Below are 10798 nucleotides of genomic sequence, written 5' to 3' on the forward strand. Positions count from 1 at the left end.
CTGTCCCTCGCTCCAGCTTATGCTGGCAGGTGCTTCAGTCCAGCCTAGACTGCCACAGCCTTGCCCCTAATGTAAACTGGCTGGTGCTGTGGCCCAACCCAGCCTGTCCTGCACCCCATTGTGGTTCTCACATCTGCCAATGGGTGTTATGCACTGGCCCAGTTTGGCCTGCCACAAACCTGAGCCACACTGAGCCCGGTCTGGGCTGCCCCTAGCCTTGGTTGTTGTGCTCACTACAGGGATTGCATCCTAACAGAGGAGTTCCCCAAGCTCCTCTATCAGATCACCTCCCAATGGCAGATCTTGAGCACACTGGTTGGTCATTGGCCCAGACTTACTTATTCTACCTCCTGTCCTGGCAGAAACAGTAGCCTTACCCAACCAGTACATACCCAATCTGTCCCTTATTCTTGAGTGCTACAGCCCAGCCACATCTGGTCCATACCCAGACATAGCTCTTACATGGTTCAGCAGGGGCAGGGACCTAGCTAAGCTTGTTCTACAACCACCCTGGCTCTCACGAGCACCAGCAGGTGCTGGAGCTTAGCCTAGACTGGCATACCGCAGACCCAGTTTATATCCATGATGAGGTATACTGCAGTCATGCCCATTTCAGTTCACCACCCCCCATTCTGGCTCTTGCCCTCACCAGTGGAAACCATAACCCAGCTGGGTTGTCCCCTTAGCTTTCCAACCAGCTCTCTTCCCAGCCACAGATCTTGTGTATGCCAGAGGTTGCTCTAATCCAGCCTGGAAAAAACCCTCCCATCTTGGCCTTTGCCATCAGATGCTGCAGCCTGGCCTCATCTCAATCTCAATACTCTCTGGTGGGTGCTGCAGCCAAGCTCTGCCCAGTATGCCCTATTCATGGTTTTCATGCAAACTGGTAGGTGTGATAACCTAGTTCTACATGGCCCACATGCCGTTCTGGTTCATGCCCAAACCAGTATGCTAAGGCTTGGCATGGCTTTTCCTGACCTGTCCCCTACCAGAACCAACCCACACACTTGTTGACAAGTGGAGCTGCCTTCCCTGGCCTGACCAACATTCAGCCTTGACTCACTCACCAGTGGGAGCTACAGCCCCACCAGGGAAATTTCCCAAGTTCCCCTACCAGACCCATCCCCAGACCCAGATCTCACATGTACCAGACAGTGCTAGGCCATTACCAGATGTAGTTAGTCTGCCTTGTCTGTCTCAGCCTCTGTCTGTTTTGGTGGATGTGTAGCCCACCCTACCCCACACCCTAATCTTGGGTGTGCCTCTGGGTGCCACAACCTGGACCAACCAGCCTGTTTCCAACCCCAGTACCCATGAGTGTCAGAGGGTTCCATGGACATGTCTAGCTCAACCTGGCACTATCCTCAGCTTTTGAGCAAACCAGTGGATATTGCAGTACTACAGGAGTGAGCCCACAAATCTCCCATAAAAACTGCTCCCAGACCTGGTTCTTTCACATGCTGATTAGTGCTATGCTCAAGCCTTACATTTTTGTCCTCTGTTATATAACTCTGACTGGTAGATACTGTGATCTACAAGGTAGGCTCCCAGTCCTAAATTCAGTGTGTGTCCATGAGTGATGTCAGTGTTGGTTGATGTTAACTAGCCCAACTCAGGTCTCCCTTGTGGACAGGTGCTTTGGTATGACCCAGAAAGGTCCTCCAGCTTCCTTCCTCCAAACTGGTCAGTCTCTTCCCCCTCATTTATGTGCAAGTAGAGTGCCTTTTTAATGGGAGTGCTGCAGCAGTCATTCCTTGTCTGCAATCTTCTCCCTCAGTATTCCTCTCTCCCATACCTTTCCCAACTCCTTATCCATAGTCCCTGCTCTCTGGAGTGTATGGGATCTCCAGGTCATTCTTTCCAAGCCCAGTCTTCCCATGGGGTGGTATGTTGGCCTGAGACAAGGCTTGTGGGTGTGGACTTGATGGTGTGCTGCCCACCAAACTCATAGATTGGTTCCCAGACGTGGTCCTCTGGTATTCATGCTTGCATGGGATCCTACCCCTCTGCCCACCTGAGACTCAAGCATGTTCACTGTTCCCCAAGCCTGGTCCACCAGCACAACATGTCAGCATGCTACCTAAGGCAATCCCCGACCCACCCCCACTCCATCCTGTATCAAGTATTTGACAAATTCCTCAGGCTTGCTCCACCTCCCTGGGTTTCGAGCCCTCAGGTCTCCACATGCCTGTATCCCCCAGCCCCATGAGCCTGCTGGTGGAAGCCAGGTGCTCGTGCCAGCAGAAACCCAAAGATGAATTTTTCAACTTGATAGACATTAGCAAATATACTTGGAAAAAGTAAAAAAAAAAAAAAAAAGTTAACACTTTTCTTCTCCATTATGTAATATCAAAAAAGATACTATAACACATTGGAAATCTGATTTTATGTCAGACAATAGTGAAAAGAAATATATTCACATTCATTCTTTTCTGAAGAGTTTATTGCATTATCAACACATTTGAAACACTCTGATGGCATCATAATAGCCAGGAGCAACATATAAGGGATTCTCTTCATTGGTGTGAAACATCACAAGACAAGTTTGCAAAGGATTATTTTTAACACCCACTTAACTTAATGTAAAATCTTGATTATTTCTTGTCTAGCTTTCTCATCCGGAGAAGGTTTCCTCTGGCTGCCAGGCTGCAGGAACTTCTTCACGGTGGGGAGGTTGCTGATTCTCGTCTTCAGAGCCTGCAGGGCACAGATCACAGCTTCAGGGACGAGCAAAGAGCACCCACCAGAGGCACAGCCAAGGAAGATAAAGACCAGCTGAGTCCCCTCCATCAGCACCAGCCTGGAAGCTGGGAAATAAATTGCAGTGGGAATGAAGAAGGAGGTAATTCAGTGAATATTTTCTAAGAAATCACTAAGTCTTTATATCCAGTTTGTCCCTGAATTATTACTTACACAGTAAGTCTCAAACTTTATGACTCTCTTACAGTGAAAATCAATATGTCAAACATCAGCACCTAGAAGTCTCTGGCATGACAAATTAAAATTTGTGGAAAATGGAGTTGGTATACGAGACATGAAATATTACAGGTTCTAGAAAGGAGTGGGACAAGCATTTCACTGAGAGAAATACAAGCGCCAACAACAGCTGGAGGCAGAGCTGACCAAGCAAAATCACATGAGGAAACCTGCTCCATTAGCCTCCGTTCAGAAAGACAACGACCACGTGGGTAGAAGGGAACCACTGAGAAATCAGGCATAGAGAGTACAGTGGAAGATGCCATTCTGGAGAGATTAGTGGGGTACTGGATCCTTCCCTTAAAAGGCTAATATTTGAAGAGTTTCAGGGACCTCCATCAAATATTTCCTTCTCAGCACAATTTCTTCTTGCACTGAACTAAGGTCTTGAAGCTCATTTTAGAGTTCCAGGAGGGAAAGAGGAATAAAGGAATGAATGCTGAAATGTCCCCAACCCAGATGCTAGATATTATGTTCTAAAATGGGATATGTGAATCCTGCCCTCACATGACTGTGAGGTAGGTCACCTGAAGCAGAGGAAAGTTGGCTGTGGCACTGGGGTCAATCTCTTCCACGTTGTAGATAAGTTCAACCAGGTGGATGTCAGCCTTGCTCAGCTTGTTACCAACAAGGTAGTCTTGTCCGTGGCTCTTCAATACCTGGTGATTGTAAAGAAGCAGATCTTGGTCACAGGCACGATCAGGCTGAGACTCTGCCTCTCCCTTGCACTCTCCAACCTTACTCACAGCTCCTACTGCCTCACTGAGAGGTAATGAAATTCAGAACACTCTCCAGAGCCACCACTGCATGAGAGAAAGTGGAAAATAGGTTCTGTCTACAATTCAGTAAAAGCTCAGTTCTCACTCTCCCTCCCACATCCCTGTGGCAGCCCCACTGCTCACCCTTCTCAGGGCTTAGCTCCTGAAGAATGCATTAACTTCTCCTCATTGAATGTCAGAATGAAAGATATCACGCTGTGCAAGATAGGAGTTAAGCAGCTGATCCTTCATCCACAAATTTCTTGCACATCTTGCAAGTATATTTTGATTTATCAATTTTGTTTAGAGAGGTATGATCATGATAAATTATTTTACATTCCAGCAGGAATTTCAGGAAATTCTCTTGGCCTCTCTACCATGCTAGGGCCTTGTCAGTAGTTCTTCATTTATGACTCAAGAAGAGGTCCTAAGCAGACCTCATGTTCTGCAGGTATCTTGGATTTGCACACCTCATCTCCAGAGCTGGAGAAGCCAACATCTAGGTTGGAACCCATTCAGTCTGGGACATTTTTGCAGTATCAGTCCACTCTGCTAAGACATGTTCTTGGGACTGAGACAGCCTATAAGCCCCTCAGCTCCCCTTAAAGGTGAAGCACCTACCTTTTCAAACGCAGAAAAGTAGCGGTTTTTTGTTTTATCCTTGATCTGAGCAAGGTTTGTCTCTTGTTCCACAGGTGGAAGAAATGGGTAATGAAGAACCATTATATTCAAATCTGCTATGCCTTCTGTGTACATATCGATCCTGAGAGACAAAAGGAACCTAATTGTCCAGTGCCTCCCATGTTAGAATTTATAGTTTAAAAAAATTAGTAGAATTAGTAGTAACATAGGGGACCCGAGTAATTTGTCTTCCATATGGGCCTTTCATCTGCTAGTCATTGTGCTATGGCTTTTTACTTACACATTCACATTTATTTACGAGGCAAACTAAGAGTCTCAAATATTTCCTACACTCGTGGTCAAATGCAGTTCCAAAAACGTCAGTGACCTACTCATAGCTACAGTCATGAGAGCACCTGGTGGGTCCCTGAGTGTGACCACAGATGCTACACTTAGGGTTTGCATCTCCACTGTACTGTGTCCTGTGCACAGACATACCATGACTGAACAATTGCTTGTTCTCATCTCAGAGGACTTAACCCGGCACACCATCCTGACGCATGTTCCTCCTTCTTGCACGTTACGTTTCCCACAATACTTTATGCACAATATTATAAATACATCCCATTATTCCATTGACTTACTTCTATCTATTTCAAATGCAAAGAAACACACAATAAGGGAGAAAAAAGAGATTCTCTGTACACTAGTTCATTACCCAAATTTGGCAACATTCTGACCCTATTATGCAAAATGCAGAACCAGACCTCTGTTACATATGTGACAGGATCCAAACTACTAGAGTCTTCTCATGTTGCCTCCTAGAATGTAATTCAGCAGGAAAATCAAATCAAAAACAAACTTGAACCCAGGTGGTTCTTCTCTTTCAAGATATACTACCTTTAAAATGTAAATAGAGTGGACAAATTTCATCTATCACTTTATAGATTGAGGAAGTTACTGGCACTTCCCATCTCACTCTTCCTCCTGCCTGCCTTTTCCAACCTATCCTTCTTCCTCCTTATGTATTTTCCCCCTAGTTTTTACATACTTTCATTTTCTTTGCAATCACTGGTTTAACAGTCATTTAGGTCAAGTTATCAATACCTGGCAAGTAGAAAGTGATAACATAACACAGAATAAAAAAACAAACAAACAAAATGTCACAAGCCTACTGTTGCTCAGGAGTATTAAAAAAAGTAATATACTCTATTCATACTCTATAATGTCATCTGCATAAATAGATTGTATTTTTGTACTCTGTATGTTAGTTATCTCAGATTAGGGGGAAATATGATATTTTTCTTTTTGAGATTGGCTTATTTCACTAAGCTTCATGATTTCCAATCATATCTGTTTAGTTGCAAAAGACAAAAACCCCTTCTTGTTTATGACTGTAGTAGTATTCTATAGTGCATATATGCCATATTTTCTTTATTCAGTTATTCATTGATGGGCACTTGGGTTGGTTGCATTTCTTAGGTATTGATGATTGAACTGCTATAAACATGGGGGTACTCTCAGAAGGTGATTCCTTTACTTGGATAAATTCCCAGGGGTGGCAGAACCCAGGCAGCCTTATGTGGGATATAGACAACACTAGTGCATTTTAACTTCTACACAATTTTGTGGGCATTTTATGCGACACAGGTGACTCATATAATGTACTGTTCTGTTTGATTTTTTGTTTGTTTTTGTTTTTGCAGTGTGAAGTTCTCAAGATTCATGTGCTTTGTCATGCCCATCAGATATTCATCACTGATTGTGGAAAAACTCCTCAATAACTGTATAATTTATCAGTGCATTCCACATGAATATTTGATATGTTTGTCATTGAAAGATGATAGATAATGCTGCCAAGTACATTTCTGTCCCAAAACTAGATAGGAAGTATTTTCATTTTTCTTGAGCAAAAATCTAGAAGTAGAATGTCATGTTCCTGGTGACAAAATGCTTAAACTTTATGAGCAACTGCCAATAGTTTCACATAAGACTTTGTCTTCAGTCAAGCAGTACCATCACATCCAGAAGGTGATTCCTCAAACTTTGTAGCATTGATTCAGTTTGACTACTTGAGTCCTGAGTGAAACGCTTCAAATCTCTGGAATCTTGGGCACCACACTCTGCTGTTTTCTCTCCACTTATGCATAAAACAGGCACATACTATACATTCATGAAAGTCTGATAGTTTCTGGAGCATGATCATCAATCCTTTAAATTATTCCTGATCTAAGTCATCATCTCCTGACTCTCACACATTGACTCTTCTCACCAGCGATCCACACTACAACCTATGAAACTGGAATTGCGTTTCCTCCATCATCCTCATTTCATGAATCAGCAGTGTCTGGAAACCTTTGCCTCCAGGATGTGTCTATGAACTGGACTGTGTCTATGGACTGCATTGTGTCACATTCTCCTGAATCCATCCCCAAAATACTCCCCTCAACCTCAAAGGACGCTGCTACAGTAGACCTCAGTACAGGCCCATATCCTCACTGCTATTGGGTCCTGTTTTAACTTTCTGCAGTCCTCACTCAAGTGTGGTCCCACATCATCCCTGTGATATTTGCTAATGTAGAAACAGAAATGCACCATACAAGGCTCTTTCCTTCATGTCTTTCCCATAGAGGTTGTATTTGTTGGCAATGTAGTTGAGAATGGCTCTGGTTTGAACCAGCTTCATCCCATCAATCTCAACCAGGGGCAATTGCTGGAACATCAGCACTCCATCTTTTGAAAGAAAAAAAGAAAGCAAAATATCTTTGAGTCAAGTCTTTCAAAACAAAGAAACAAAAAATATTTGCTGGAAGGACTGAGTGGGTAAAGTGAAATCAGAAGGATAACCTAGTTGGCTTTCACATGAAATAAACTTTTGTTATGAATCTTCCGCAGTCTTTCTTTTATTTATGAATTCTATTTTTGCTTTACATGATATAAACTTTTTTTTCAATTTGTTGCAGTTCTTCTTTCGCTTATGAACTCTTTTTTGCTCCTATTTTGTTATTTCATTAAAATTTTAATTTCCCATTTAGACAGACTACAGGCCCCCCATTTTGGTATTTCATCTTCACGCAAATGCATTGCAGAATTGAGAGATACAACAACTGGGAGCTATTTAGATTCTATTTATAGTAAGAAATTTCCAAATTCTCAGGCTGTTCATCACATCCAGACCAGCTCAGAGAAATATTTCTACATCATGCTGTGTAAGTGCACTTCAAATAACTACACTGCAAATCATGTTGAAGATGTCCTTGTGACCTTGATTCAGGACAGCATTTCCCACTTTACACTCTGATCTGGACTTGCTTAATTAAATACAGTATTCTAACCAAGCCTGAAATATTTCAAAGTCATTGCTTTGAGACATATTTAATAGAAAGGAATTCTGGGTACCTGCTAGTCCTACAGTTCCTCCTTTCATGTAATGCACATGTACTTGTGTTCTTGGATGGCAAAGCCAATGTGGCACCCTGAGGAATTCTCGTGTCATTCACAGTGCAGACAGCAGGAGAAAATATGAGATAGCCTTCCTGGGACAGTGGGACATTCACTTCTTTAGTACTTGGTGAGATTTGCAAGCTTACCTTGTGGATTCCTGGGGAGGAGATGCGACCGAAAAGAAATGGGGGACATGGCTCTCTTAGGCAACTGACAAAGATTATTTCTTATACACTTGGTAAAACAATAGTTCAGACACAACTGAGAATTAGATCATGCCTGGGAGCAGAGCTCAAGGAGGCTAATAAGACAACTTGGTCAAAGCATTATTGAAGTTGGAAGTAGATAAGGGATACTGTCTGTCTTCGACTAATTGACTAGATAGAGTACAGATGTTCTGTCATCAGGGAGCGCATGAAAACACATCCAAGGACTCACTGGGGGCAAGAGGGTACTTTGGGTGAGAGGCCCTCTGCCTCCTTTTTCCTGGAGCCTCATTTCAACAGGATCCCACAGGCCTTTGCTGTCCTCACTATCCTGTTGCATGCATTCTGACAGAGATTATCTGTTTTTCTTCCTTAGAGGTTTCAATATTGGTTCAATAAACCCATGCCCACTTTCACTCCCAGTGTGTGTTCATCCTCAAATACTACTTGGTGAATATCTAGAAATTGCACAACATTCAGATGATTATCCTTACCATTTCTCATCTTCTGCAAGTCTTCTTTAGAGGTGATGAATTTCTCTTCAAACTAGAAGCAGAAAGAGTCAAAGGATCCTTGTTATTTCACTCCATAACATTACAGGTTGTTAAACAAGGATGGTTCCTCTCTGGCACCTAATATGGAGAAGGTGGGAATCTGCACACGGCCCTGGGATTTTAGATGAGCTCCTTGAAGGAAAAGGCATGGGCATAGCCAATTGCTGCTTGTTTAGGTAGCTTCTTTCACCTCTACTCTGACCCATGGCCATTCAATAGGCCTAGATTTGGGAGCAAATGTCGCTGGAACAGAGAAGCAGATGAACTTCTTAGGACAGAGTTTCTGTTCTTGGGGATGCCTTGTTTTCCTATGAGGTAGAGGGGAATCTTGAGTGCTGCCAGCATGGAGTATATGATGGGGAAATGACCACCCAAGTTCCTGCCACAAAATAAGTCTTGCTCTAGTTTCTGTCACTTCATTCCCAGGAACTCAGTCCTGAATGAAATGAGTCCTAGTTGTTGTACAACTTTAATTAATTGCAAATGAAACTTCTTCAGCTGCAAGTGTGGGACTCAGTGAGATGGATTTCGCAAGCTACGGGAGAAACTAGAATTCTCACACTTACTTGCTTTTCACAAATTTTTTTGCTTTCTAGTCTGATAAAGCACTTAATATCACTACATTTATGTAACAAAATCTCGACCTTTGTCACACTGCTATTTATGATCCTAACCCTGGAGAGGGCTAAACTAATGTATGTGTTTGTGTCTTAGGTTTTATCAAAGAAGGGTTAAAAATAAAGAAATACAAAGAAGAAATTTTAAGCTTAAAACTGAATACAGAGAAACAAACAAAAAAAGAAAACCTTTTATATAGCTGGTAACATATTTGTATTTTAGGCTAAGAGACATTAGAAGGAGAGAAGCTTAAAAATTAGTGCATTAAGTAAAAATGTGACAGTAAGCTGAGGTTAATTTATTAATACAGAAAAAAATGTTTCATGAATTGAGTGTAGCCCAGGTTCAAGTGTTCAACAGATCTACAGTAGTGTACAGAAATGTCCCAGCTTCACACTCATTCACTTACTGACTCACCCAAAGCAACTTCCATTCTAGAAGTTCTACTTAACCTCTGTTCTAGAAATTTTAATCATGTTCAGTGTCATATATAGCTGTACTATTTTTTGAGTCTTTAGTAACCTGTTTTATGTAATATTTTTATATTTATAGATGATTAGGTAGATGGTGCCTACTGTGATGTTCTAACTTCCTGAATGATTCATGCAGTAACTTCCTGCACAGGCTTGTAGCATAGAAGCAATGGACTATCCCCGTGACCTATCTAGTAGTTTTACTTTTAGGCTTGTGTGGGTACACACTTTGAGGGTCTCCTTATGAAAATGAAAAATACATTTCTCAAATATCTCTGTTACTAGGAGACACGTGACTGCATTTTATACTTAAACATTCAATGTGTCTTTGTAAACATTAAGAACTGCTAGGCATAACCACTAAATAATTTTCTAATATCATCCATAGTTAATCAATATTATTTATAATTACTATATAAATGATTAGAACTGTTTTTAATGCTTTATGAAATTCAAATCTACATATTAGGACTAGTATCTTAAATTTATCAAACATGTTCCTTGGTGAGAAGAAATAGTAGCAACTTACCAGATCAAATCTGCTCATCACTTTATAATTAGTAGTTTATATTTAAGTCATCAATTTTTCAGGTCATTCCTGTTTATGTGCAGCCAATTTTGTACAACTGAAGATGACATAATGCAGAACCTACCTCTACTCCAGCTGCAGCCAAAAGCCACCGGATGGACTCCGCCCTGCCCCGGGCATCCAAGTAGTGGAGCACAGGCTTTCCCGCCATGATAGCAGTTGCTCAATATCCCTAACACGAATAAACAAATGAAATTATGAAATAAAAATGTATTTATAATGTGATTAAATAACACTAAAAATACTAGAGAAATATCTGTCTTTTACATTTTTTGTATTTTTTTATTTAGAAGACAAAGGCAGAGATTAATAGAAACATATACCCGAAGATTGTCCATGTGCCATTTTTCCTCTCCAAATGTGTGAAGCATGCAGGGGAGAGCCAGGCCAGGATCAGATACTGGGAATTCAATCTAGTTCTCCCACAAGGGATTCAGGGAAGCAACTATTGCACTTGCCTTTCCCAAGTTTTACATCAGCAGGAGGTTCAAAATGGGATGGACAAGGGAATCACCAGTGGTACTTTAAAAAATAATAAATTTAAGTTAGTTATTAAAAA

General features: G+C 41.7%; 1 protein-coding gene across 1 annotated transcript; it reads right to left on the bottom strand.

Annotated features, from left to right (window-relative positions):
- Window positions 1-2577: 2577 nt before the first annotated feature.
- On the bottom strand, window positions 2578-10390 carry LOC121158423 (glutathione S-transferase Yc-like). The gene is made up of 6 exons (XM_040983128.1): window positions 10304-10390; window positions 8500-8551; window positions 6956-7088; window positions 4356-4497; window positions 3504-3635; window positions 2578-2697 (listed from the first exon to the last, which is right to left on the bottom strand). The coding sequence occupies exons 1-6, from the start codon at window positions 10388-10390 to the stop codon at window positions 2578-2580; spliced, it is 666 nt and encodes a 221-aa protein (XP_040839062.1).
- Between the last annotated feature and the right edge of the window lie 408 nt (window positions 10391-10798).

Source organism: Ochotona curzoniae, unplaced genomic scaffold (assembly GCF_017591425.1).
Source record: "Ochotona curzoniae isolate NIBS_2020 unplaced genomic scaffold, NIBS_Ocur_1.0 contig_3819, whole genome shotgun sequence".
NCBI classification, from domain to species: Eukaryota; Metazoa; Chordata; class Mammalia; order Lagomorpha; family Ochotonidae; genus Ochotona; species Ochotona curzoniae.